Genomic DNA, 27,968 nt, shown 5'->3' with positions numbered 1-27,968 from the left:
CCTAGAAAAATGGTACAGATGAACCAGTTTGCAAGGCAGAAATTGAAACACAGATGTAGAGAACAAACGTATGGACACCAAGAGGGGAAAGTGGAGGGTGGTGGTGGTGGTGGTGTGATGAATTGGGAGATTGGGATTGACATGTATACACTAATATGTATAAAATGCATAACTAATGAGAACCTGCCATATAAAAAAATAAAGTACAAAAATTCAAAAAAAAAAAAGACACTGCTAAGTGAAACAAGCCAGTCACAAAAAAACAAATTCCTTATAATTCTACTTACAGGAAGTCCTTACAGTAGTCCATTCATAGAGACAGAGAACAAAATGGGGGTTGCTAGGGGCTGGGGGAGGGGGAATGGGGAGGTGCTGTTTGAAGAGCACAGAATTTCAGTTTGGGATGAAGAGTTCTGGGTTGATGACAGTGATGACTGCAGAATAACGTGGATGTATCAATACTTAACACTATAGAACTGTACACTTAAAAGAAGTTAAGATGGTAAACTTTGTTATATGTATTTTACATATAACTAAACGTTACCATGAAGATGAGGTTGTCAAATGGTCAGGGTGATGGAGTGCCAGGGTGGTGGCTTTGGATTTACTTTGGGTCTGATTATTGGCTATGCCACTGAACAGCTTCATGACCCCTATGCAAGTCACATCTCTGTCACCCTCTCTATCTGTATAAGGGGGATATACAACCCCTCGGGTTTGGGTGGGGGGTCGTAAGAATTAATGATGTAAATAAGAGACATGCTCAAAACAGTCTTCATTCAGGTTCCTCCCAACCCTGGCATTAGATGGAAGATTCAACTGTGCCCTCTACTGGACAAACTAAAGACAAACAGGGCCCTGTGTGCCATGCCATGGAAATAGGGTGTATGTACCTTATTATCTCCGCCTGAGACAGCTAGGATGTTGGCTGTGATGGACCAGCTCACGTGCCATACAACATCATTGAACTTATGCAGCAGTTTGGGGGACCACGCATTGCCCGAGGCATCATCACAGGTCCAAATGAACACTCGACCATCCTGGGAAAAGACAGGCTAGAGTCAGGAGACGAGGGCAGCAATCCTGCCCTGGTGATATCCTCTCAATCTGGAGCTACATTGGACTTGCACAGGAATAGGGTGGGGGATTCAGGGCAAAGCACAGCCAAGGACCTCCTCAGTGTTCACAGCTTTGAGGACTAATTCCCAGCCCAGCACCCTTGCTTTTATCCCTTTACCCCAGGAACACACTTCAAATTGGTCAGGAGTCTCCCAGGTTCCTTTCCTCATACTGGTTTCATTGTCTGCACTGCTCATTCTCAAATTTTCTCTGGGGCTTTCCTGACATCTGCCAAGTAACTTCGTTGTTTTGGCTCCCTCTGGCTCTGTACTTTCTCAACTGAATGGGTATAGCTGTCTAAAAGCCAAGCTCAGATAATGAGATGGGACCAAGAAACAAAACAACACACACACACACACAAAACAAACCAAACTAAAAAAGAACAAACAGACTTAACTTTTACATCATTTAAGCCTGTTCTACTTGGTCCTCTCAAATTTAGGACCAAGTAGAAAAGGCTCAAATGATGTAAAAGGCCAGGCTTAACTCTCATCTTGGGTGTTAGCGTATAATTAAAAGCTTATCCTTGGTCTTACTTTTGTTATCTGTCTGGGAATAGTAAGTAGGTTGACGAGCCCAAGGTCTTACAATTTCCCGTTGCTCCTGGTCCTTGCTTGGGAACACTCTCAGAATGATGCCTGGGTACCTCCATTCCCTATCCACAAAAGGGTCAGGAGGGGAAACTAGTCCTGAATTTGGTGTTGCTCTTGGCTCAGTGGAAGAAAGCCACTGTGGCTTCTGACCAAGGCTTCACTGCGTGATGACCGGGCTCCAGGTGCTCGCTTATTTTTTTTTTTTAATTTTTTTTTGGTACGCGGGCCTCTCACTGCTGTGGCCTCTCCCGTTGCGGAGCACAGGCTCCGGACGCGCAGGCTCAGCGGCCATGGCTCACGGGCCCAGCCGCTCCGCGGCATGTGGGATCTTCCCGGACTGGGGCACGAACCCGTGTCCCCTGCATCGGCAGGCGGACTCCCAACCACTGTGCCACCAGGGAAGCCCCCCAAGGTGCTCCCTTATTTACAATGGTCTACAGTTGCCTGTCTCCTGCCCTTCCCCTTCAAGGATTTCCCCTAGGGGAACTGTAAGGGCTGATGGGACTTCCTGAGATTAACTAACACAGGATGCTTGCACAGGTCTGAGCTGACCTGGGAGCAGCTGGCGATGGTGCTGGTGGGCAGGCCGATGGAGGGGGCCCAGGCCACATCTCGAACCCAGTCACTGTGCGCTTCCAACTTCTGCTCCTCCTTCCACTGGCCGTCCTCTTCCTCCCTAACAGGGGAGATGGTGGGGAGAATTCAGCAGGCAGCAGCCCAGGTGCCATTCCCACACCTCCATTCCTGCCCCACACCACAGGCTCCACAGGGGTGGAGAAGCTATTCCACCTTTCTGATAACATTTGCTGAACCTACAGAATTTTATTCAGTTCCCCAGCTATAAAGAAGCCCTCCAGGAAATGCTCTGTTCCTCCACAGCCAACAAGTCGGCTCTAGTGGTTGTGAATTAGGAAGAGTCAAAGCTCCTGAGTAAAGGGCAAGTTTTTTTTTTTTTTATTTTTTTTATTTTTAAAAAGGATGTCCTCTGAGAGATTGAAGACAGTATTCTATGGGCAGAAGGGAAAAAGACAGTTGATCCCGTTTCTGGTGAACTGAGGCTGAGTCATGGTAGGGTAGAAGGTGAGAAGTGTCCCCTTGAGAAGTTCACCAGCCCCACTTACTTCCACAGTTTGATGAGGTTGTCACAGCCGCCTGATGCAAACTTCTTGATGTAGTTGGGCTTCTGCCCAGATGGCTGGTCTATGAGGCTTCCAGGTATGACAGCAGGGGCCCAGCTGACGGCATTGCAGCCAATCTGTAAGGAGGGAGAAGGGGGACTTGTGGTGATTCTGCCCCTTTGCCTGGCAAAAGGATACTGCTTCTGCAGACCCAAGGCTGATGTTTATGCCCTCTGCAATTCTCAGGACTGGATTATGCAGGGCAGCTGTTTTAATGAACTAAGGATTAGCCACCCAGAACTCCTCTTCAAGGATTCCTAACAGTGCATGTATTTTTCAGCACATGTATTTAAAGAAGGAATTAGGGAATCTCAGGAATCTAAGAAAAGAACATTTTCCAAACATATGAAGGGAGGGCACAGATTCAGAAAACCACACAAAGTAAATATATGGATTAATGAATTACTCTAAAGCACTCTTGTAATCACTCCCAGGTCAAGAAATAAAACTACCATTTACCCAAGAAGCCCTATCATTTATGTCCTACCTGAATCATAGCCCCTGTTCTCCTGTAAGTAACCATTATTTTGATTTCTAATGTCTATTTTTTAGCTTTGTCATCCAAATGTGCATCCCTAGGTGCTAGTTTAGTTTTGCCATTTAAAATTTTGTTTAAATTGCAATATTCTCTTTTTTACTGAAATACAGTTGATTTGCAATACCATGTTAGTTTCAGGTGTATAGCAAATTAATTGAGTTATACATATACATTCTTTTTCAGATTCTTGTCCATTATAGGTTATTACAAGACATTGAATAGAGTTCCCTGTGCTATACAGTAAATCCTTGTTGGTTATCTGTTTTATATACAGTAGTATGTATCTGTTAATCCAAAACTCCTAATTTATCCTCCTTCCTTTCCCCTTTCGTAACCACAAGTTGGTTTTCTTTTTTTTTTTTTTGGCCACACCATGCGGCATGCGGGATCTTAGTTCCCTAACCAGGATCGAACCTGTGCCCCCTGTATTGGGAGCATGGAGTCTTAACCACTGGACCACCAGGGAAGTCCCATAAATTTGTTTTCTATGTCTGTGAGTCTATTTCTGTCTTGTATCATTTTTTTAAGATTCCACATATAAGAGATATCATATGGTATTTGTCTTTCTCTGACTTAACTTCATTTGTATGATAATCTCTAGGTCCATCCATGTTGCTACAAATGGCATTATTTCATTCTTTTTATGGCTGAGTAATATTCCATTGTAAATATGTACACCACATCTTCTTTATCCATTCGTCTGTCGAGGGACACTTAGGTTGTTTCCATGTCTTGGCTATTATAAACAGTGCTGCTATGAACACTGTGGTGCATGTATCTTCTGGAATTAGAGTTTTTGTATTGTCTGGATATATGCCCAGGAGTGGGATTGCTGGGTCATATGGTAGCTCTGTTTTTAGTTTTTTAAGGAATCTCCATATTGCTCTCCATAGTGGCTGCAGCAATTTACGTTCCCACCAGCAGTGCAGGCTGGTTCCCTTTTCTCCACACTCTCTCTAGCATTTATTATTTGTAGACTTTTTGATGATGGTTATTCTGACCAGTGTGAGTAAACATTTTTTTGATGTTTCTTGCATCTTCTAATTTATAGATTCCCCATCTGATCTTACTGGATCAGACTCAGGTTTCTTCCCTTTGCCAAGACTACAGGTGGTGGTGGTGTGTTCCTTCATCAGGAGGCACATGATGTCAGACTGTCTCTCTTTTTACGTTATTACCACCTGTCAATAATTTACGCGTCTCTCAATTCACTGGGCATTACAAAATGGTGATACTGTCATTCTATTCATTTATTTGTCATTTATTACATGGAATACTCTAGACAGGGGCAATTTCACTCATTAATATTTGCTTCCCGAGGGGTACAGATCAGATAAGAAAGGCAAGATAAATGCTTGATTCTTTCTGAACTAGTTCTGTCATTCTCCAAAGATGACTGATTCTCTTTTAAATATCAGGATGAACTCATGGATTGAAGCATATTTGACAGGTTTCAGTTCACTGCCATTATTCTAATTTTTTACACTCAAACTGCCCATCTTTGGCAGTGTGAGCCTGTTCACGTTAGCTCCTTTGACATAACCCTAGTATGTCAAAGAGTATGTCACTGATCATTTCTACCTGGTATGACAAGATGTTTGTACTTTTCCTGCCTGGGACCTGGGATCAGCCATTTCTTCAAGAGCTCTGGTTTCTTTTAGTGAGAAATTGTATTTCAAGTGTATTTCTGGTGCTAGGGATGCTCACTGGTACACATTTTATTTCATTTAACACACAGCAGAATAGTCTCAGAATAATATTGTCAATATGATTACTAATAACATTTAAAAAAGTATTTGCAATGCCCTCCCCATTCCCCCACCCCGTTTTTTTTTGGGGGGGGTTCATGTGAATGGTACCAGCTGCTTGTGCTGCACACCGTTTTTTTTTAACAGTTATACTCTATCTATCTTAGCCGAGCACACGATCAGGACCTTGTTTAGTCTTAGTTCTTTAAAATTAACTGTATATTTAAATGGATGTCTTTCTAGTCATTTTTGTTGTCTAAAACTTATTCTTTAGTAGATACCTCAGGCAGGTCTCATGGAAACAACAGTCCTTGAGTTCTTGCATACTGGAAACAGTGCATTCTTTACACTCCAATTTTTTTTTTTTTTTTGCGGTACACGGGCCTCTCACTGCTGTGGTCCCTCCTGTTGTGGAGCACAGGCTCCAGACGCGCAGGCTCAGCGGCCATGGCTCACGGGCCCAGCCACTCCACGGCATGTGGGATCCTCCCAGACCGGGACACGAATCCACGTCCTCTGCATCGGCAGGCGGACTTTCAACCACTGCGCCACCAGGGAAGCCCCCTACACTCCCAATTTTAAAGAAAGATCTAATTGACATTAACAGAACATAAAGTGCACAAGTTGATGAACTTTGACATCAGTGTACTCTGTAAAACCATCACTACAATCAAGATAACAAATGAATCTCAAAGTGATGAAAGAAAAAAAAAATTCCAAAGAAAAAAAAAATTCCAACCAAGAATACTCTACCTGGCAAAGTTACTGTTCAGTATTAAAGGAAAGATAGTTTTCCAGATAAGCAAAAGCTAAAGGAGTTCACCACCACTAAAATGGCCTTACAAGAAATGTTAAAGGGACTTCTTTAAGCTGAAAAGAAAGGGTGCTAATTAGTAACAAGAAAACATATGAAAGTATAAATCTTCCATACGTTTTATACTCATAAGGTAAATATGTATTAAAGGCAGTGGATTAATTGCTTATGAAGCTATTATGAAGGTTAAAAAAAATAAAAACTGTAACTACAGTAATTAAAGATACACAAGATAAAAAGATGTAAAATGTGACATCAAAACATAAAAGGTGGGTGGGGAGTGTAAAAATGTAGAGCTTTAGGGACTTCCCTAGTGGTCCAGTGGGTAAGACTCTGCACTCCCAATGCAGGGGGCCTGGGTTTGTTCCCTGGTTAGGGAACTAGATCCTACATGCATGCCACAACTAAGAAGTCTGCATGCTGCAACTAAGAGTCTGCATGCTACAACTAAGAAGTCTGCATGCTGCAGTGAAGACCTGGCATGGTGAAAATAAATAAATAGGTAAATAAAAAAAATATATATATATATATTTAAAATGTAGAGCTTTAGAATGGGTTCAAACTTAAGTTGTAATCAACTTAAAATAGACTATTAATATGGGTTGTTATATATGTAAACTTCATTGTAAGGACAAAGCAAAAACCTATAGTAGATACACAAAAGATAATGAGAAAGGAATCTAAGCTTACCATTAAAGGTCATCAAACCACAAAGGAAGAGAGCAAAAGAACTATAAAAAGCCAGAAAAAACCAAAATGGCAATAAGTACATACCTATCAATAATTACTTTAAATGTAAATGGACTAAATTCTCCAATCAAAAGACACCATAGAGTGGCTGACTGAATTATAAAAACAAGAACCATCTGTATGCTGCCTATAAGAAACTAACTTCAGATTTAAGGACACTCACAGACTGAAAAAAAGAAGGGATAGAAAAAGATATTCCATGCAAATGGAAACCAAAAAAGCTGGGGTAGCTATACTTGTATCAGACAAAATAGACTTTAATACAGGGACTGTAATAAGAGACAAAGAAGGGCATTAGATAATGATAAAGGAGTCAATTCAACAAGAGGATGTAACATTTGTAAACATTTATGCACTCAACACAGGAAAACCAAAATATATAAAGCAAATACTAACAGACTTAAAAGGAGATATAGGCAGCAATATAATAATAGTAGGGTTATGTCAATGGATAGATCATCCAGACAGAAAATGGCCTTAAAGGACACATTAGACCAGATGGACTTTACAGATATATAGAGAACGTTCCAACCAAAAGTAGCAGAATACAGGCATACCTCACTTTATTGTGTCTTGTTTCACTGCGCTTGATAGATACTGAGTTCTTCACAAACTGAAGGTTGTGGCAACCCTATGTCAAGCAAGTCAATTGGTGTCATTTTTCCAACAGCATTTACTCACTTCCTGTCTGTGTGTCACATTTTGGTAATTCTTGCAATATTTGAAACTTATTATTACATTTGTTTTGGTGACCTGTGATGAGTGATCTTTGATGTTACTGATGCAAAAAGATTATGACTTGTTAAAGGCTCAGATGATGGTTAGCTTTTTCACCTATAAAGCATTTTAAAATTAAAGTATGTACATTGTTTTAGACATAATGCTATTATTGTACACTCAGTAGACTAGGAGAGTTTAAACATAACTTTTATGTGCATTGGGAAATCAGGAAAGTCATGTGACTCCCTTTATTGTGATATTCGCTTTATTGTGGTGGTCTGGAACCAAACCTGCACTATCTCCATGGTATGCCTGTATATTTTCTTCTCAAGTACACATGGAACATTATCCAGGATAGATCATATGTTAGGCCAAAAAAAGTCTTAATAAATTTAAGAAGACTGAAATCCTATCAAGCATCTTTTCTGACCAAAATGATATGAAACTAGAAATCAATTACAAGAAGAAAACTGGAAAATCCACAAATATGTGTAGAATAAACAACATGCTACTGAACAACCAATGGGTTAACAAAGAAATCAAGAGTAATAAAAAAAATACTTTCAGACAACTGAAAATGGAAATACAACACACCAAGATTTATGGGATGCAGTAAAAGTAGTTCTAAGAGGGAAGTTCACAGCGATAAATATCCACCTGAAGAAACAAACAAACGAGATCTCAAAAACACCCTAACTTTACACCTCAAGGAACCAGAAAAAGAACAAATGAAGCCCAAAGTCAGTGGAAGGAAGGAAACAACAAAAATCAGAGCAGAAATGAATGAAATACAGACTGATACCACAAAAATACAAAGGATCATCAGAGTCCACTATGAACAATAATATGCAAATAAATGACAACCTAGAAGTAATGGATAAATTCCTAGAAACACAGAACATTCCAAGACTGAATCATGAAGAAACAGAAAATCTCAAAGGGCCAATAACTATGAACAAAGATGATAAAATCCTCGACAAAATACCAGCAAACCAAATTCAACAATACATTAAAAGGATCATACACCATGATCAAGTGAGATGTATTCCAGGGATGCAAGGTTGGTTTACCACCCACAAATCAATCCAGGTGATACACAACATTAACAAAATGAAGGATAAAAATCATATAATTATCTCAATAGATGCAGAAAAAGCATTTGATTAAAGTCAGCATCCATTTATGATAAAACTCTCAACGAAGTGGGTACAGAAGGTATGTAGTACCTCAACATAATAGAGGCCATATATGACAAGCCCATAGCTAACATCATACTCAATAGTGAAAAGCTGAAAGTTTTTCCTCTAAGATCGGGAACAGGACAGAGATGTCCATGCTTGCCACTTTTACTCATTAAAGTATTGGAAGTCCCAACCAGAGCAATCAAGCAAGAAAAAGAAATAAAAGCCATCCAAATTGGAAAGGAAAATGTAAAACTGTCAGTATTTGGAGATGACATGATATTATATAGAGAACATCCTCAACACTCCACCAAAAAACTGTTAGAAATAATAAACGAATTTAATAAATCTGCAGGAAAAAAAATCAATGTACAAAAATCTCTTGCATTTCTATACACTAACAATGAACTATCAGAAAAGGAATTATGAAAACAATCCATTTACAATTGCACCAAAAAGAATAAAATACCGGGCTTCCCTGGTGGCACAGTGGTTGAAAGTCCACCTGCCGATGCAGGGGACATGGGTTCATGCCCCGGTCCAGGAAGATCCCACATGCTGCAGAGCGGCTAGGCCCATGAGCCATGGCCGCTGAGCCTGCACGTCTGGAGCCTGTGCTCCGCAATGGGAGAGGTCACAACAGTGAGAGGCCTGCGTACCGCCAAAAAAAAAGAAAAAAAAAAGAAAAAAGAATAAAATACCTAGGAATAAATTTAACCAATGAGGACAATGATGAAAGAAATTAAAGACAACACAAATGAAAGATATTCATGCAGATGGATTGGAAGAAATAATATTGCTAAAGTGTCCATACTACCCAAAGCAATCTACAGATTCCATGCAATTTCTATCAAAATTCCAATGCTATTTTTCACAGTACAATCCTAAAATTTAAATTGTTTGTTTAGAACAAACAATCCTAAAATTTGTATGGAATCACAAAAGACCCCTTTATTAAAAAGATACAGTGATCAAACAGTATGGTATTGGCATTAAAAACAGACACATACTCTTTACAACACTGTTACTGGCTATCTACAATTTACTTGTCTACCTGATATTTTCTACTATCACTAAAATGTAAAACAAAAACAAAAACAAAAAACAAACAAAAAACCAACCAGACACATAGATCAATGGAACAGAACAGAGAACCCAGAAATAAACCCATGCATATGTGGCCAATTAATTTATGATAAAGGAGCCAAGAATATACAATGGGGAAAGGACAGTCTCTTCAACAGACAGTGTTGGGAAAACTTGACAGCCACATACAAAAGAACGAAACGGGACCACTATCTTACACTGTACATAAAAATGAACTCAAAATGGATTAAAGAATGTGAAACCTGAAGCCATAAAACTCCTACAGGCAAACATAGGTGCTAAGCTCCTTGACATTGATCTTGGTGATGATTTTCTGGGTCTGACTCCAAAAGCAAAGGCAACATAAGCAAAAATAAGGGGAACTAGATCAAACAAAAAGCTTCTGTATAGCAAAAGAAATCATCAACAAAGTGAAAAGGCAACCTACGGAATGGGAAAGAATATTTGTAAACCATGTATCTAATAAGGGGTCAATACCAAAAATATAAAAGAATTCATACAACTCAGTAATAAAACCAAATAATTCAACTTAAAAATGGCAGAGGATCTGAATATATGGTTTTCCCAAGAAGATACACAGATGGGTCAACAAGTACATGAAAAGATGTTCAACATCACTAATCATCAGGGAAATGCAAATCAAAACCACAATGAGATATCACCTCACATCTGTCAAGAATAGCTATTATCAAACAGACAAGAAACAGCAAGTGTGGAGAAAAGGGAACCTCTTTGTGCACAGTTGGTGAGAATGTAAATTGGTGCAGCCACTATGGAAAACAGTATGGAGGATCCTCAAAAAATGAAAAAGAGAACTATCTTATGACCCACCAATTCCACTTCTGGCTATTTATACCAAAAAACAAACAAAAACCCAACAAAACCCCCTTAATTCAAAATATATCTGCACACCACCCCCCATGCTCACTGCAGCATTATTTATAATAGCCAAGATATGCAAACAAGCTAAGTGTCCATCAATGGATGAATGGTTACATAGGTGGGGTGTGTACACACACACACAGGAATATTATTCAGCCATAAAAAAAGAATGAAATCTTACCAACTGCAACAACATGGATCGTCCTTGAGGGCATAATGCTAAGTGAAATAAGCCAGAAAGAAAAAGACAAAAACTGTATGATCTCACTTACCTGTGAAATTAATAAAAACCCCCAAGCTCATGGATACAAAGAACAGATTGGTGGTTTCCAGAAGTGGGGATGAGGGATGGGCAAAATGGGTGAAAGAGGTCAAAAGGTATAACCTTTCAGTTATAACAGCCTATAGGCTCCAGTGCTGGGACGGCTCAGGCTAAACAACTAACAGGGCAGGAACACAGCCCCACCCATCAGCATACAGGCTGCCTAAAGTCTTCCTGAGCCCACAGCTGGCCCTGCCCACCAGAAGTACAAGACCCAGCTCTGTCCACCAGTCCCTCCCATCAAGAAGCCTGCAGAAGCCTCTCAGACCAGCCTCATCCACCAGAAGCAAGAAGAACTACAACCCTGCAGCCTGCAGAACAGAAAATGCAATCACAGAAAGTTAGACAAAATGAGACGGCAGAGGAATATGTCCCAGACAAAGGAACAAAATAAAACCCCAGAACAACAACTAAGTGAACTGGAGATAGGCAATATACCCAAAAAAGAATTCAGAGTAATGATAGTAAAGATGATCCAAGATCTTGGAAAAAGAATGGAGGCACAGGCTGAGAAGATACAAGAAATGTTTACTAAAGGGCTAGAAGATCTAAAGAACAAAGAGAGATGAAAAATACAATAACTGAAATGAAAAATAAACTAGAAGGAATCAATAGAATAAGTGAGGCAGAAGAACGGTTAAGTGAGCTGGAAGACGGAATGGTGGAATTCACTGCCACGGAACAGAATAAAGAAAAAAGAATGAAGAGAAATGAAGACAGTCTAAGAGACCTCTGTCACAACATTAAATGCACCAACATTCACATTATACGGGTCCCAGAAGGAGAAGAGAGAGAGAGAGGACCTGAGAAAATATTTGAAGAGATAATAGCTGAAGACTTCCCTAACATGGGAAAGGAAACAGTCACCCAAGTGCAGGAAGTGCAGAGTCCCAGGCAGAATAAACCCAAGGAGGAACAGGCTGAGACACATAATAATCAAATTGACAAAAATTAAAGACAGAGAAAACATTACAAGCAACAAGGGAAAAAGAATAAATAACACACAAGGGGAATTCCCATAAGGTTATCAGCTGATTTTTAAGCAGAAACCCTGCAGGCCAGAAGGGAGTGGCACAATATATTTAAAGTGATGAAAGGGAAGAACGTACAACCAAGAATACTGTACCCAGCAAGGCTCTCATTCAGATTCGATGGAGAAATCACAAGCTTTACTGACAAGCAAAAGCTAAGAGGTTTCAGCACCACCAGACAGCTTTGCAACAAATGCTAGAGGAACTTCTCTAGGCGTGGGAAAAAAAGGCCACAACTAGAAACAGGAAAATTACGAATAGAAAAGCTCACCAGTAAAGGCAAACATACAGTAAAGGTAGGAAATCATTCACACACAAATATGACATCAAAACCAGCAATCATGAGAAGAGGAGAGGACAAATGCAGGATACTGGAAATGCATTTAAAATGAAAAGACCAGCAACTTAAAACAACCTTGTTTATATACAGACCACTATACCAAAACCTCATGGTAACCACAAACTGAAAATCTACAATAGATACACACACACAAAAGAAAAAGGAATCCAAATGCAACACTAAAGTTAGTCATCAAATCACAAGAGAAAACCAAAGGAGGATGGGGAGAAAAAAGACCTACAAAAACAAATCCACAACAATTAGCAAAATGGCAGTAAGAACATACATATCAGTAATTACCTCAAAGATAAGTGGATTAAATGCTCCAACCAAAAGACAGCCTGGCTGAATGGATACAAACTTTCAGTTATAAAATAAGTAAGTCATGGGGATGTGATCTACAGCTTGGTGACTAGTTAATACCTCAATAAAAAAAAGAAGTGATTAAACAGATAATTACTGGTAAACAAGAGAATGAACACATCTATCACCCCCCAGTCTCCTGGGATCCCTCTGCAATCCATCTCTGCTGCCCACCCCCCCACGCTCAGCAGCCACTCATCTGCGGTCACTACAGTTTGCTCTTCCACACAAGGAAATCACAGTATGTACTTTTTGCCTGAGTTTTTTCCAGTCAGCGTAAGTATGTTAAAATTCATTTATCTTGTGTTTATCAATAGTCATTTCTTTTTATTGCTAGGTAGCATTTCTGTAGTATGGATATACCACAATTTGTTGACCCATTCACCTGTTCATACACATTTGGATTATTTCCAGGTTTTGGCTATTCAAGTTGCTATGAACTTCTGTATTTAAGTCTTTGTGTGAACCTGCAAGTCAACTTTGCTAGTCATAAATCCTTGGCTCACACATTCTTTCCTTGAGTATTGTAAATGTGTTCTCCATTTTCTCATGCACAGATCATTGCTGGTGAAAAGCCAGATAATCCAATTGTTTCCCTTGTAAGTTACATGGCTCCTTTTGCCTAGACGCCCAAAGGACTTTTTTTTTTTCCTTTAAGGCCAGTAATTTCACTATACTTAGGTCTTTTTGCTGGTGATGCTGGGTTGACAGTCAAGTATAGGGTATGTTCTCTCAATATGTAGTTTCAAATATTGTTTTTAAATTTGAAGGTAGTTTTCTTGAATCAGTTTTTGGTATTTGTTCTGTTTTCTTCTTCTGGAATCCTAATATCCACGTTTGATCTCTGCTTGTCTTCACTTTTTGTCAAAATCTTTTTATTTCTTCATTTTTTCTTTTTTTCCTTTTTCACACTATTTCTCTTAAGGCATTATCTGCTGTGTTTGTTTGCTCTGGTATTCCTTCTAGTTTAGTCTTTATTTGTGAAATAATTTTTAATTTCCAACTCTTTCCTGAGTTCTGTCGCCTCATTTCTTCTAAGTCTTTCTAACTTTGATTTATGCTATTTTTTTTTTTTATTTTTTTTTTATTTTTGCGGTACGCGGGCCTCTCACTGCCGTGGCCTCTCCCGTTGCGGAGCACAGGCTCCGGACGCGCAGGCTCAGCGGCCACGGCTCACGGGCCCAGCCGCTCCGCGGCACGCGGGATCCTCCCGGACCGGGGCACGAACCCGTGTCCCCTGCACTGGCAGGCGGACCCCCAACCACTGTGCCACCAGGGAAGCCCCTATGCTATTTTTTAATGTCTTATGTCATTTAAAAAAAGTCTCGGGCTTCCCTGGTGGCGCAGTGGTTGAGAGTCCGCCTGCCGGTGCAGGGGACACGGGTTTGAGCTCTGGTCTGGGAAGATCCCGCGTGCCGCGGAGCGGCTGGGCCCGTGAGCCGTGGCCGCTGAGCCTGCGCATCCGGAGCCTGTGCTCCGCGATGGGAGAGGCCACAACAGTGGGAGGCCCGCATACCACAAAAAAAAAATAAATAAATAAATAAAAAATAAAAAAATAAAAAAAGTCTCTTAGCTTGATTGGAAATAGTGGGTGACAACTGGTTCTGTTTTTGTGGGTATGTCTTTCTTCCACTGCCTGTGAGAATGTTATTCTGCATATTCATTTTTTCTTAAAGGAAAACACTTCCTTAAAGGAAAACTTTTGAGATTTCACCTCAAATACTTCTTTGTTATTTTTAAGTGAAATTAGTTTTCCTGATCAAATGAGGTTCAGGAAAGCCTTTCTAAGTTCAGAAGTGTCTGTTTTTGTGTAGGAGTAACAAATGTGACATCTTGCTTCTGGGATTTCCTGGCTCTGTTCCTCTCCCCACTTTGGTCTACATCCTCTCTTTCCTTTCAGTGTGTGTCCCTCTCTGGCTCTGTGTCCCTCTGCTCACAAGGGGCACTACTGTGGAAGCAAGCCCAGTGGGTCATGAGGGTCTGATTTCCCCAAGTCCCTTTAGTCTTTCTTTTGGTAGGCCCCCTGCCCTCACCTGGTATGAGGTCATGCAACCACCAGGCCCCATGTCAGTTCTCCAAAGAAGAGATACAAATAGCCAATAAGCACGTGAAAAGATGCCCAACACCATTAGTCATTGGAGAAATGCAAATCAAAACCATGATGAGGTACTACTTCACACCCACTTGGATGGCTATCATCAAAAAGAAAACAACAACAACAACAAAAAAGAAGACAACAAGTGTTGGCAAGGATGTGGCGAAACTGAAATCCTCATAACTGCTGGCAGGAATGTAAAATGGTGCAGTTAATTTGGATAACAGTTAGCAGTACTTCAAAAAGTTAAACACAGAGATTCCATGACTTGGCAATTCTCCTCCCAAGTAGTTACCCAAGAAAGTTAAAAACACAAAAACGGACACACAAATGTTTGTAGGAGCATTATTCATAATAGCTAAAAATGATCACTAACTGATGAATGGCAAAATAAAATGTGTATATTCACACAATGGAATATTATTCAGCCATAAAAAGGAACGAAGCACCGATATATGCTATGATATGGATGATATGCTATGCTATGCTATGATATGGATGAACCTTGAAAACATGCTACGTGAAAGAAGTCAGTCACGAAAGACCACATACTGTATAATTCCATTTACAGGAAATGTCCAGAATAGGCAAATCCATACAGACAGAAGGCAGATTAGCGTTGTTTGGGGCTAGGAGTAGGGTGGGGTGGAGAGTGACTGCTAATGGGGTTTCTTTTTGGGTGATGAAAAAGATCTGGATACTAGCAGTGAGAGTTGTACAACTTCGTGAGTATATTAAAAACTATAGAACTGTATACTTTTAAAAAAGGGTGAATTTTATGATATATGAATTTTATCTTAATTTTTAAAAAAGTTACAAACAAAAGTACAAAATTCCTGTTCTCAACAGCTGCTGTTTGCCAACTGGCCAGCTATGCTTTCCAGTGAACACCTGTTGGCTCTTCTGGGGGTACTCCTCAGGTGTGGTGGAAGGCATTGCATTACTTCTTCCTCCTGCTCGGATGCCAATACCTCACAGTCTTGCGGTTGTCGGTGGTCCACTGCTCTCTGCTTGTATTTTGGAGTTTGTGGAAATACTTTGCTACCCAATTTTGTTGTTAACTGTTGTTCAGGAGGTTTTGTTTTTGCTACCTAGTTGCTCTGCTGGTTTCTATGCAAAGACTGGAAAAGACTCAAGCACTATGTTGCCATTCCCCACCATCCTCCCAGAAGCCTCTCAGCCTATTCAGTTTTGCAAGTTAGTCAGCAGATGGGGATCACAGGGTCCCAAGTAACAAGACCCTGAGACAGGCTCCTGGGGCCTTGAAGGCTGGGCAGGCTGTGGACCCCCTGAATTTGAGAACTGCAAAAGTACAGTGTCAAACTTGGGGCTGCTGACTTCCATCTGCATAGTTTTCAGAAGTGCTGGGGCCGTGAATGCTGGACTGCTGTGTAGATAGAAGGTAGATGGATTCCAGGGTTCTAACCTCAGCACAGTACCTTCTCTAAGTCACTTACTTTTTCTAAGCCTCACTTACCTAATCATAAAATGAGAATGGGACTGGTAACCTTGTAAATCCGTACATTTGTTATTTTTTCTTTCATTCACAAACATTTGAGAGGATTACATGACATACAATAGACGCTCAAGAAATGTGAGGGGCCTCCCTGGTGGCGCAGTGGTTGAGAGTCCGCCTGCCGATGCAGGGGATACGGGTTCGTGCCCCGGTCTGGGAGGATCCCATATGCCGCGGAGCGGCTGGGCCTGTGAGCCATGGCCGCTGGGCCTGCGCATCCGGAGCCTGTGCTCCGCAACGGGAGAGGCCACAGCAGTGAGAGGCCCGCGTACCGCAAAAAGAAAAAAAAAAAAAAAAAAAAAAAAGAAATGTGAGATTTCCCCTCACTGTCCACCGTGCTTTCTTTCTTTCTTTTTTTTAATTTACTTTATTTTATTTTTGGCTGCGTTGGGTCTTTGTTGGTGCGTGGGCTTTCTCTAGTTTGCGGCAAGTGGGGGCTATCCTTCATTGTGTGTGGGCTTCTCATTGCAGTGGCTTCTCTTGTTGCAGAGCGTGGGCTCTAGGCACGCGGGCTTCAGTAGTTGTGGTGCACGGGCTCAGTAATTGTGGCTTGCAGGCTCTCGAGTGCAGGCTCAGTAATTGTGGCGCACGGGGCTTAGCTGCTCTGCAGCATGTGGGATCTTCCTGGACGAGGGCTTGAACCCGTGTCCCCTGCATTGGCAGGTGGATTCTTAACCACTACACCACCAGGGAAGCCCCACTGTGCTTTCTTGACTGTTTTAACCTTAATGTCCAATGACTACAAGTAGAGAACTAAATTCCTATGATGATTTTTTTTTTTTTTTTTTTAGGTACACGGGCCTCTCACTGTTGTGGCCTCTCCCGTTGCGGAGCGCAGGCTCCGGACGCACAGGCTCAGCGGCCATGGCTCACGGGCCCAGCCGCTCCGCAGCATGTGGGATCTTCCCAGACCGGGGCACGAACCCGTGTCCCCTGCATCGGCAGGCGGACTCTCAGCCACTGCGCCACCAGGGAAGCCCCCTATGATGATTTTTAGCACCACTCAGTTCCAGGGGTCCCAATGACCACTGCAGGCCATGTCAACTTGAGGTGCCCACAGCAAGGGTGGCAGTTAGGCAGCCTACTGCTGCCACCTTGCCAGTGCCCTGGCCCTCCCCGACTTGGAGGAACCAGTGCCAACCCTGCCATGGGCTAAATGAGGCTGGTGCAGCCTGGCCTCCCTGGATGCAGCCTGTCTGGCTTTAGAGCAGAGAGGCTCAGAGCTGCTCTCCCAACCATGTCTGATCAGCAGCCCCCTCCGCTGGTCCACCGCACAGCAGTGACACTGTTCCTGCCACTCTCTAAGGAGTGAACAGGGGACACATGGCGAGGCCACAGAGCTACCCACTATACACAGGAAGGGTGTGACTTACAGTGTGAGCGTTGTTGATCTTCTTCACTTCCCACTGGCCCAACCCGGTGTAAGTCAGCAGAGAGATGGCTCCATCCGAGCTCCCACAAGCTAGGATCAGGCCGTAGTCATGGGGGGCCCAGCACACAGAGTTTACTGCAAGAAGGAGGGAGGCACAGTGAGCAGACTTTCAGTTCTGAGACTTACTGTTTTACTAAATTTCTAAAAAAAAAAAAATCGTAGGGATCACCAGGGGGAGGTTGTAATTTTGTCAATTAAGGAGATTTAAAAAACCCATCACTACTAATATCATCATAAACTAAAGCCTATCTTATAATCTGAGAACAAGGCCAGTACTTAAAATGAATAAACCTTAAAAAAACAAAAATCTCGCTATGTTGTCTTTGCTTTTCTCATTTTGCTTTGGATTGGCTTTAGGTCTTAAGGCCTTACCTTTGCTGTGGAAAGAGTAACAGAAAAGCAACCGAAGCCCAGGGGACAAACGACGAGCATCACAAGGGGACAGCTGAGCGTTAGCCAAAACAGAGGCCTCCCCCTCTCCCCCAGGGCCCCTCTGCCCGCCGCCCTCTCCCGCCACACTCAGTGTACCTGAGGAGTCGTGTCCCGTGTGCTCGTGCGTCTTCTCCCAGGTGCCATTTTCCTCTTTCCAGATAATGACTTTCCGGTCGTAGGAGCAGGATGCCAGGACATTGCCATACATGGGGTGGGCCCAGGCCACTTGCCACACAGGACCCTCATGACTGCAAGGGGAGAGGGTCAGAGGTTGCTCAGATGGGCCAGAGGAACCCACAGTGCCCTGCCAGCCACTTCTTTGGACAGAAATGAATGGCTTCTCAGGACAGAACTGCCTAAAAATTTCAAAAAGGAGAGCTGTGTATATGTCACTCCAAAAGGGACAGTCATTGGGCAGTGACGACCCTGAGGCCGAAGGCGAGTCAGCCCCTCTGTCCCGACCCGGCAGAGCCCTCACCTACCCCAGATGGTGGCCAGCATAGTCTACATCTACTGTCATCAGCACAGTCACCAACAGATCCAGGGTTTACCCCCACAAGTGCTCAGGATGTATCTGTAGATGAATCACTACTCATCTTCCCAGACGGTCACCTCCTTGAGGACGCAGTAACTATTTCATTTTGATACTTGCCACTACTCTTTTAACTTTATCAAAAGGCATGTCGCTCTCTTCTCTTCCCATCTCTGTGCGTTCACTGTCTGAGCACATACCCTGTGCCGGGCTCTGTACTGGGGCCGTCCCTCAGAACGGGAGGCACCCAGCACACAAGAGGTGGGTGGCACAGAGGGGAATAGACAGGCTCTTTCACACCCATTCCACACTCACTTGCTGCTTGACTTTAGGCCAGGGCCATATCCTCTCTTTGGCTTTGTCTCTTAATAGAGATGTCAACAAGACTTCTTTCACGTGGCAGTCATGAGGGAAATGTCTGATAACTCAGTAAAGAGCTTAGAACAGTGCTTGGTACAAGAAAAGGAAAAAACACAAGCTTGATGCCTGTTAGCTCTGAGTGTTGCTCCCTGCTCAGCCATTCACCCCGGGACTGCTGACACTCAGAGTTCTCCTCCCTCCAGCTGGGACAATGGGCCAACCCCAGTCTCTATAAAGGAGTTGCTAATGAAACTCTTGTAGACTCAAACGTCCTACAACTAGCGTAATTTTAACTGAGGGAATGAAGAATGGGGGCCTGAATTTATTACCCTCCAATATTTTTCATACTTTGAGCGCAAGGAAAATGCAGAGCAGAGGACCGAGTGAGAGCAGACGGTGCAGCCCCGCCAGTGCTGGCAGCCAGGCCTCGCCCTCAGAGCTCTCTGCTCAGCCACGGGCTGCTGAGCAGGGAAGGCGACATCTGGCTCCTGAGTCACTTGACTCCTGACACTCAGGAAGAGGTGGAACTTCTAGGCCTATCTCCCGAAACGGCTACTGACTTAGCTATGTCTTTTTTAACCCATTCACAAACATGTACTGAACACCCACTTGTCAGTGATTCTTAACTTCTCCTGTGCAGTCTGGTGAACGTTATGGTCCCTTCTCAGAATAATGGATAAAATACATAGAGCTAGGATTATAAAGAAAACCCAATTATACTGATATACAGTTATCAAAACGTTAAAGAACAATTTATGTTATTAGTGATACGTGTGCTTCTTTGTTAACACTTTAAGTAACAAACTCTAGTGGCAAGTCTAATAACCATTCTAAGTTCAAAACAGTGATGAGCGTAAATGCTGTTTTGAGAAAGCTACATCTGTAAAGTGATATAAAAATATCTGTTGCATGAGGGAAGGGATGTGGGAACAGATGTATATGTATGACTGATTCACTTTGTTATAAAGCAGAAACTAATTAAAAAAAAAAATAGGGCTTCCCTGGTGGTGCAGTGCTTGAGAGTCCGCCTGCCGATGCAGGGGACACGGGTTCGTGCCCCGGTCCGGGAGGATCCCACATGTCGCGGAGCGGCTGGGTCCGTGAGTCATGGCCGCTGAGCCTGCGCGTCCGGAGCCTGTACTCCGCAATGGGAGAGGCCACAACAGTGAGAGGCCCGCGTACCGTAAAAAAAAAAAAAAAAAAAAAAAAAATCTGTGACTGTCTTCCCTGGTGGCACAGTGGTTAAGGATCCGCCTGCCAATGCAGGGGACACGGGTTCGAGCCCTCGTCCAGGAAGATCCCACATGCTGCGGAGCAACTAAACCCGTGCACCACAACTACTGAGCCTGCACTCTAGAGCCCACGAGCTACAACTACCGAAGCCCGCACGCCTAGAGCCCATGCTCCGCAACAAGAGAAGCCACCACAATGAGAAGCCCGCACGCCGCAATGAAGAGTAGCCCCCACTCACCGCAACCAGAGAAAGCCTGCGTGCAGCAACGAAGACCCAACGCAGCCAAAAATAAATAAATTTATTAAAAAAAAAATCTATGACTCCTATTGGTAACAAAGTGACAGGTACTATGAATTCTACTGCGGTTCCTGGCCTACAGCCATAATTGAAGGAAATGCTAAATATCAGAGTCACTGAAAATAAAGAGGTAATTCTTTCCCTTTCCCAGTTCACCACCTCCTGAATTCTACCCACAGAACCCTTGGAGATCCATGGTACCCAGGTTAAGAACCTCATCTACCTGAGGTAGTGAACTGAGGGAAAGCACTAGAGTGCGGCCACAAAACTGAGAGCCAGGATCTCAAGAATCTCAGCAGGGAGAAAGGTAAATGAAACATTTGTAAATATTCACTGAGGACCTGCCACAGGCAAACAGACAGAATTATGGGATTTATATAATTACTATTACATTCTTAGATCACCAGCCTTGAGTCACTTTAGATCATGTGGTAGCTAAACTTGTTTAAAAAAAAAAAAAGCTAGTTTCCCACTTTTGAAAACACCAGTGGCCGCTGGACGCTTGCTGCAAGGAGGCTCTACCTGGGCGGAGACAGCGGCACCTGTGTTGGGGGTGAGTGGGTGGAGGCTCTGAGAGCCTATAACTGACTCCCTCGCCCCAGGTCTGCCAGTGGGCATTTGGGCGGCAGAACTGGGATTCGCTCCGGGTTCCATCAGCCTGGGACACCTGACGAGGGCAGCCGGCTGGCTGGGACCGGGTGTCCTCTCCGCTGACTGCACTGCGGGAGAAGCCCACTCTCTGAGACCTTGCCCGGGGTTGGCTGCACTCACCCCCTGAGGTCGGCGATGAGGATCTGCCCTCCGTTGCGCACGTCGAAGATCTTGACGGACCTGTCTGATGAGCAGGTTGCCAGGCGGGTGCCGTAGTAGTCCATCTGGGCATCATGCTGCAAAGAGAGGACAGCTCGGGAAGCCGGCAGGCTGGGCGGAGGGGGGTGGGGTGGGGGCAGTCACCAGAACCGAGTCTAGTAGGGACCAGAATCTACCTGAAATTAATCAAACCTCAAAGAATCATCACTATCAGGCAGGAAGCTAGCATGTCAACGTTCTCACTTCTCTGACAGGTAATGTCCTTCTGAAAGGGACAAGAAAAACCACACGCAGCTGCTTTTAGACCCTCTACATCCCAGGGGAAGTCCTTCCCAATCCTGTTCTGCAGGGTGGGTGGGAGAAGAGAAGCTTGCCTAGCTCCTTCCTCACGCCCCACTGTGTTCCGAGGCTCCGTGGGCCGCCAGGAAGGTCTGGCTCAGCGCCAGAACCCAGGGCTAACGCTGACCCAAAGAAGCAGGCCACTGCCTGCCTGCAGGCCCCAATCAGGTCCTCCATGATGCACATCTGGCCTGCACACAGGGCCCCATTCAGACATTTAGGCTCCTTCTTGCACCCATGGTCCTGGATCCTTCGTGGACCTTTGTTCCTGGGTTTCGACTTGACCTTTTCCCTAGTAGTGTGCCCAGTACCCCAGACTCTCCACTCATGCCTTAAATGTCACTGGTTGCATCACTGATGAACCGACTTCACCGATGCTGCCTGGCCATCCAGACCTAGGGCTGGGCCCTGCCCACAGCTCCCTTTCCATCTGGGCGATGGCTCCTCTGAGCCAATCCACCGGCTGCCTCACTGTACTTACTGACACCCCCCCCGTTTGCTGGCCCTGCCTATTCCAACAGATGACACTTTCTTCACTGTTGCACCTTGAGGGTTTCAGGAACTATTAGCTGTCACTCTTGCGGTCATCGGGGCAATCACATCCTTTCAAAGGGGAGCAATCATTTCGTCTGCTTCAACATTCCTTCCTCACCTCCCTACCCAAGGAAAACGTCCTGATTCTTCCTGGGAGGTCAACCCCCTCCACCATTCCAGGTCTTGGCTTGTTGGAAGGCAGGCAGGGCAGGTGCTATGACAGAGCTTCTTGCCCCAGCAGAGTGCTTTCACACACTTCGGGAGGAAGGAGGGCAAAGAACCTAAGAGATTTAAACCCTATCTCAAGTTACCTGCTGTGCAACCTTAGAAAAATTTCCTAATGCCCTTGAACCTAGTTTCCTTATCTTTAAATGGACCTAATGATGGCACCGACTTCGAGGGTTGTTATGAAGGTTAAACGAGAAGTATTCAGCATGGGGTGTGATGCACAGTGAGCACGCAGACGTCAGTCATTACTGCTTTGTCTCATCTGTTCCCCAAGATGAACCCACACAGAGAGGCAGCATATCCCTAATTTCCCCATCTCAGCTATGAGGAAATCAGGGCTGACTGAGAAAACTTAGGAGACTGACTGCGAGTCTGGTTCAAGATGGCCGAGTAGAAGGACATGCCCTCACTCTCTCTTGTGAGAGCACCGGATTCACAACTAACTGCTGAACAATCATGGTCAGGAAGACACTGGAGCTCGCCAGAAAAGACACCCCACATCCAAAGACAAAGGAGAAGCCACAATGAGACGGTAGGAGGGGTGCAATCACAATAAAATCAAATCCCATAACTGCTGGGTGGGTGACTCACAAACTGGAGAACACGTATACCACAGAAGTCCACCCACTGGAGTGAAGGTTCTGAGCCCCACGTCAGGCTTCCCGACCTGGGGGTCCAGCAACGGGAGGAGAAATTCCTAGAGAATCAGATTTTGAAGACTAGTGGGATTTGATTGCAGGACTTTGACAGGACTGGGGGAAACAGAGACTCCACTCCTGGAGGGCACACACAAAGTAGTGTGTGCATCGGGACCCAGGGGAAGGAGCAGTGACCCCAGGGGAGACTGAACCAGACCCAACTGCTAGTGCTGGAGGGTCTCCTGCAGAGGCAGGGGGTGGCTGTGTCTCACCGTGAGGACAAGGACACTGGCAGCAGAAGTTCTGGGAAGTACTCCTTGGTGTGAGCCTTCCCAGAGTCCGCCATTAGCCCCACCAAAGAGCCGGGTAGGTTCCAGTGTTGGGTCGCCTCAGGCCAAACAACCAACAGGGAGAGAACCCAGCCCCATCCATCAGCAGACAAGTGGATTAAAGTTTTACTGAGCTATGCCCACCAGAGCAACACCCAGCTCTACCCACCACCAGTCCCTCCCATCAGGAAACTTGCACAAGCCTCTTAGAGAGCCTCATCCACCAGAGGGCAGACAGCAGAAACAAGAACAACTACAATTCTGTAGCCTGTGGAACGGAAACCACATTCACAGAAAGAGAGACAAGATGAAAAGGCAGAGGGCTATGTACCAGATGAAGGAACAGGATAAAACCCCAGAAAAACAACTAAATGAAGTGGAGACAGGCAACCTTCCAGAAAAATAATTCAGAATAATGATGGTAAAGATGATCCAGGGGGCTTCCCTGGTGGCGCAGTGGTTGAGAGTCCGCCTGCTGATGCAGAGGACGCGGGTTCACGTCCCAGTCCGGGAGGATCCCACATGCCGCAGAGCGACTGGGCCCGTGAGCCATGACCGCTGAGCCTGTGCATCCAGAGCCTGTGCTCCGCAACGGGAGAGGCCACAGCAGTGAGAGGCCCGCGTACCAAAGAAAAAAAAAAAGATGATCCAGGACCTCAGAAAAAGAATGGAGGCACAGATCGAGAAGATGCAAGAAAATGTTTAACAAAGACCTAGAAGAATAAAAGAACAAACAAACAGAGATGAACAGTACAATAACTGAAATGAAAAATACACTAGAAGGAATCAATAGCAGAATCATTGAGGCAGAAGAACGGATAAGTGACCTGGAAGACAGAATGGTGGAATTCACTGCTGTGGAACAGACTAAAGAAAAAAGAATGAAAAGAAATGAAGACAGCCTAAGAGACCTCTGTCACAACATTAAATGCAACAACATTCACACTATAGGGGTCCCAGAAGGAGAAGAGAGACAGAAAGGACCTGAGAAAATATTTGAAGAGATTATAGTCAAAAACTTCCCTAACATGGGAAAGGAAATAGCCACCCAAGTCCAGGAAGCACAGAGAGTCCCAGGCAGGACAAACCGAAGGAGAAAACTGCCAAGACACATAGTAATCAAATTGGCAAAAATTAAAGACAAAGAAAAATTATTGAAAGCAGCAAGGGAAAAACGACAAATAACATACAAGGGAACTTCCATAAGGTTAACAGCTGATTTCTCAGCAGAAACTCTACAATCAAGAAGGGAGTGGCATGATATACTTAAAGTGATGAAAGGGAAGAACCTACAACCAAGATTACTCTACCCAGCAAGGATCTCATTCAGATTTGATGGAGAAATCAAAAGCTTTACAGACAAGCAAAAGCTAAGAGAATTCAGCACCACCAAACCAGCTCTACAACAAATGCTAAGGGAACTTCTCTAAGTGGGAAACACAAGAGAAGAAAAGGACCTACAAAAACAAGACCACAACAATTAAGAAAATGGTAATAGGAACATACATATTGATAATTACCTTAAATGTGAATGGATTAAATGATCCAAGCAAAGGACACCGGCTCACTGAATGGATACAAAAACAAGACCCATATATATGTTGTCTACAAGAGACCCACTTTAGACCTAGGGACACATACAGACTGAAAGTGAGAGGATGGAAAAAGACATTCCATGCAAATGGAAATCAAAAGAAAAAGCTGGAGTAGCCATACTCATATCAGATAAAATAGACTTGAAAATAAAGAATGTTACAAGAGACTAGGAAGGACACTACATAATGATCAAGGGATCAATCCAAGAAGAAGATATAACAATTATAAATATATATGCACGCAACGTAGGAGCACCTCAATACATAAGGCAACTGCAAACGCTATAAAAGAGGAAATCGACAGTAACACAGTAATAGTGGGGGACTTTAACACCTCACTTAAACCAATGGACAGATGATCCAGACAGAAAATTAATAAGGAAACACAAGCTTTAAATGACACAACAGACCAGATAGATTTAATTGATATTTATAGGACATTCCATTCAAAAACAGCAGATTACACTTTCTTCTCAAGTGCACATGGAACATTCTCCAGGATAGATCACATCTTGGGTCACAAATCAAGCCTTAGTAAATTTAAGAAAATTGAAATCATATCAAGCATCTTTTCTGACCACAACACTATGAGATTAGAAATCAATTACAGGGGAAAAAAACGTAAAAAACAGAAACACATGGAGGCTAAACAATACATTGCTAAATAACCAAGAGATCACTGAAGAAATCAAAGAGGAAATCAAAATATACCTAGAGACAAATGACAATGAAAACACAACGATCTAAAACCTATGGGATGCAGCAAAAGCAGTTCTAGAGGGAAGTTTATAGCAACACAATCCTACCTCAAGAAACAACAAACATCTCAAATAAGCAATCTAACCTTACACCTAAAGGAACTAGAGAAAGAAGAACAAACAAAACCCAAAGTTAATAGAAGGAAAGAAATCATAAAGATCAGAGCAGAAATAAATGAAATAGAAACAAAGAAAACAATAGCAAAGATCAATAAAACTAAAAGCTGGTTCTTTTTTTTTTTTTTTTTTTTGGCGGTACGCGGGCCTCTCATTGTTGTGGCCTCTCCCGCTGCGGAGCACAGGCTCTGAATGCGCAGGCTCGGTGGCCATAGCTCACGGGCCCAGCCGCTCTGTGCCATGTGGGATCTTCCCGGACCGGGGCACGAACCCGTGTCCCCTGCATCAGCAGGAGGACTCTCAACCACTGCGCCACCAGGGAGGCCCAAAGCTGGTTCTCTGATAAGATAAAATTGATAAACCTTTAGCCAGACTCATCAAGAAAAAGAGGGAGAGGACTCAAATCAATAAAATTAGAAATGCAAAAGGAGAAATTACAACAGACACCACAGAAATACAAAGCATCCTAAGAGACTGCTATAAGCAACTCTATGCCAATTAAATGGACAACCTGGAAGAAATGGACAAATTCTTAGAGAGGTATAACCTTCCAAGACTGAACCAGGAAGGAGAAAATATGAACAGACCAATCACAAGTAATGAAACTGAAACTGTGATTAAAAATCTTCCAACAGGGCTTCCCTGGTGGCGCAGTGGTTGAGAGTCCGCCTGCCGATGCAGGGGACACGGGTTTGTGCCCCGGTCTGGGAAGATCCCACATGCTGCGGAGAGGCTAGGCCCGTGAGCCATGGCCGCTGAGCCTGCGCGTTCTGAGACTGTGCTCTGCAGCGGGAGAGGCCACAACAGTGAGAGGCCCGTGTACCGCAAAAAAAAAAATCTTCCAACAAACTAAAGTCCAGGACCAGATGGCTTCACAGGTGAATTCTGTCAATAATTTAGAGAAGAGATAACATCCATCCTTCTCAAACTCTTCCAAAAAACTGCAGAGGAAGGAATACTCCCAAACTCATTCTATGAGGCCACCATCACCCTGATACCAAAACCAGACAAAGTTACTACAAAAAAATTAGACTAATATCACTCACGAATACAGATGCAAAAATCCTCAACGAAATACTCACAAACAGAATCCAACAACACATTAAAAGGATCATACACCATGACCAAGTGGGATTTATCCCAGGGATGAAAGGATTCTTCAATATATGCAAATCAATCAATGTGATACACCATATTAACAAATTGAAGAAGAAAAACCATATGGTCATCTCAATAGATGCAGAAAACGCTTTTGACAAAATTCAACACCCATTTATGACAAAAACTCTCCAGAAAGTGGGCACAGAGGGAACCTACCTCAACATAATAAAGGCCATATATGACAAACCCACAGCAAACATCATTCTCAATGGCGAAAAACTGAATGCATTTCCTCTAAGATCAGGAAGAAGACAAGGATGTCCACTCTCACCACTATTATTCAACATAGCTTTGGAAGTCCTAGCCATGGCAATCAGAGAAGAAAAAGAAATAAAAGGAATACAAATTGGAAAAGAAGAAGTAAAACTAAAACTATCACTGTTCGCAGATGACATGATACTATACACAGAGAATCCTAAAGATGCCACCAGAAAACTACTAGAGCTAATCAATGAATTTGGTAAAGTTGCAGGATACAAAAGTAATGCACAGAAATCTCTTGCATTCCTAGACACTAATGATGAAGAATCTGAAAGAGAAATTAAGGAAACACTCCCATTTACCACTGCAACAAAAAGAATAAAATACCTAGGAATAAACTGACCTAGGGAGACGAAAGACCTGCATGCAGAAAACTATAAAACACTGATGAAAGAAATTGAAGATGATACAAACAGATGGACAGGTATACCATGTTCTCAGATTGGAAGAATCAATACTGTGAAAATGGCTATACTACCCAAGGCGATCTACAGATTCAATGCAATCCCTATCAAATTACCAATGGCATTTTTTACAGAACTAGAACAAAAAAAAATCTTAAAATTTGTGTGGAAACACAAAAGACCCCAAATAGCCAATGCGGTTTTGAGGGA

At 43.3% G+C, this 27,968-nt stretch overlaps 1 protein-coding gene across 1 annotated transcript in view; it reads right to left on the bottom strand.

Annotated features, from left to right (window-relative positions):
• Nucleotides 1–27,968, bottom strand: part of SEC13 (SEC13 homolog, nuclear pore and COPII coat complex component) — a 47,684-nt gene that overhangs the window by 14,148 nt on the left and 5,568 nt on the right. Inside the window, 6 exon segments of the mRNA XM_081245764.1 lie at nt 894–1,040; nt 2,265–2,388; nt 2,834–2,967; nt 17,671–17,804; nt 18,258–18,409; nt 21,356–21,471. Of these exon segments, the coding sequence (XP_081101890.1) occupies nt 894–1,040; nt 2,265–2,388; nt 2,834–2,967; nt 17,671–17,804; nt 18,258–18,409; nt 21,356–21,471 (807 nt within the window).

The sequence above is a fragment of the Mesoplodon bidens genome, assembly GCF_964165515.1.
Source record: "Mesoplodon bidens genome assembly, chromosome: 10".
Taxonomy (NCBI): domain Eukaryota; kingdom Metazoa; phylum Chordata; class Mammalia; order Artiodactyla; family Ziphiidae; genus Mesoplodon; species Mesoplodon bidens.
This window is presented reverse-complemented; position numbering and strand designations above follow the sequence as displayed.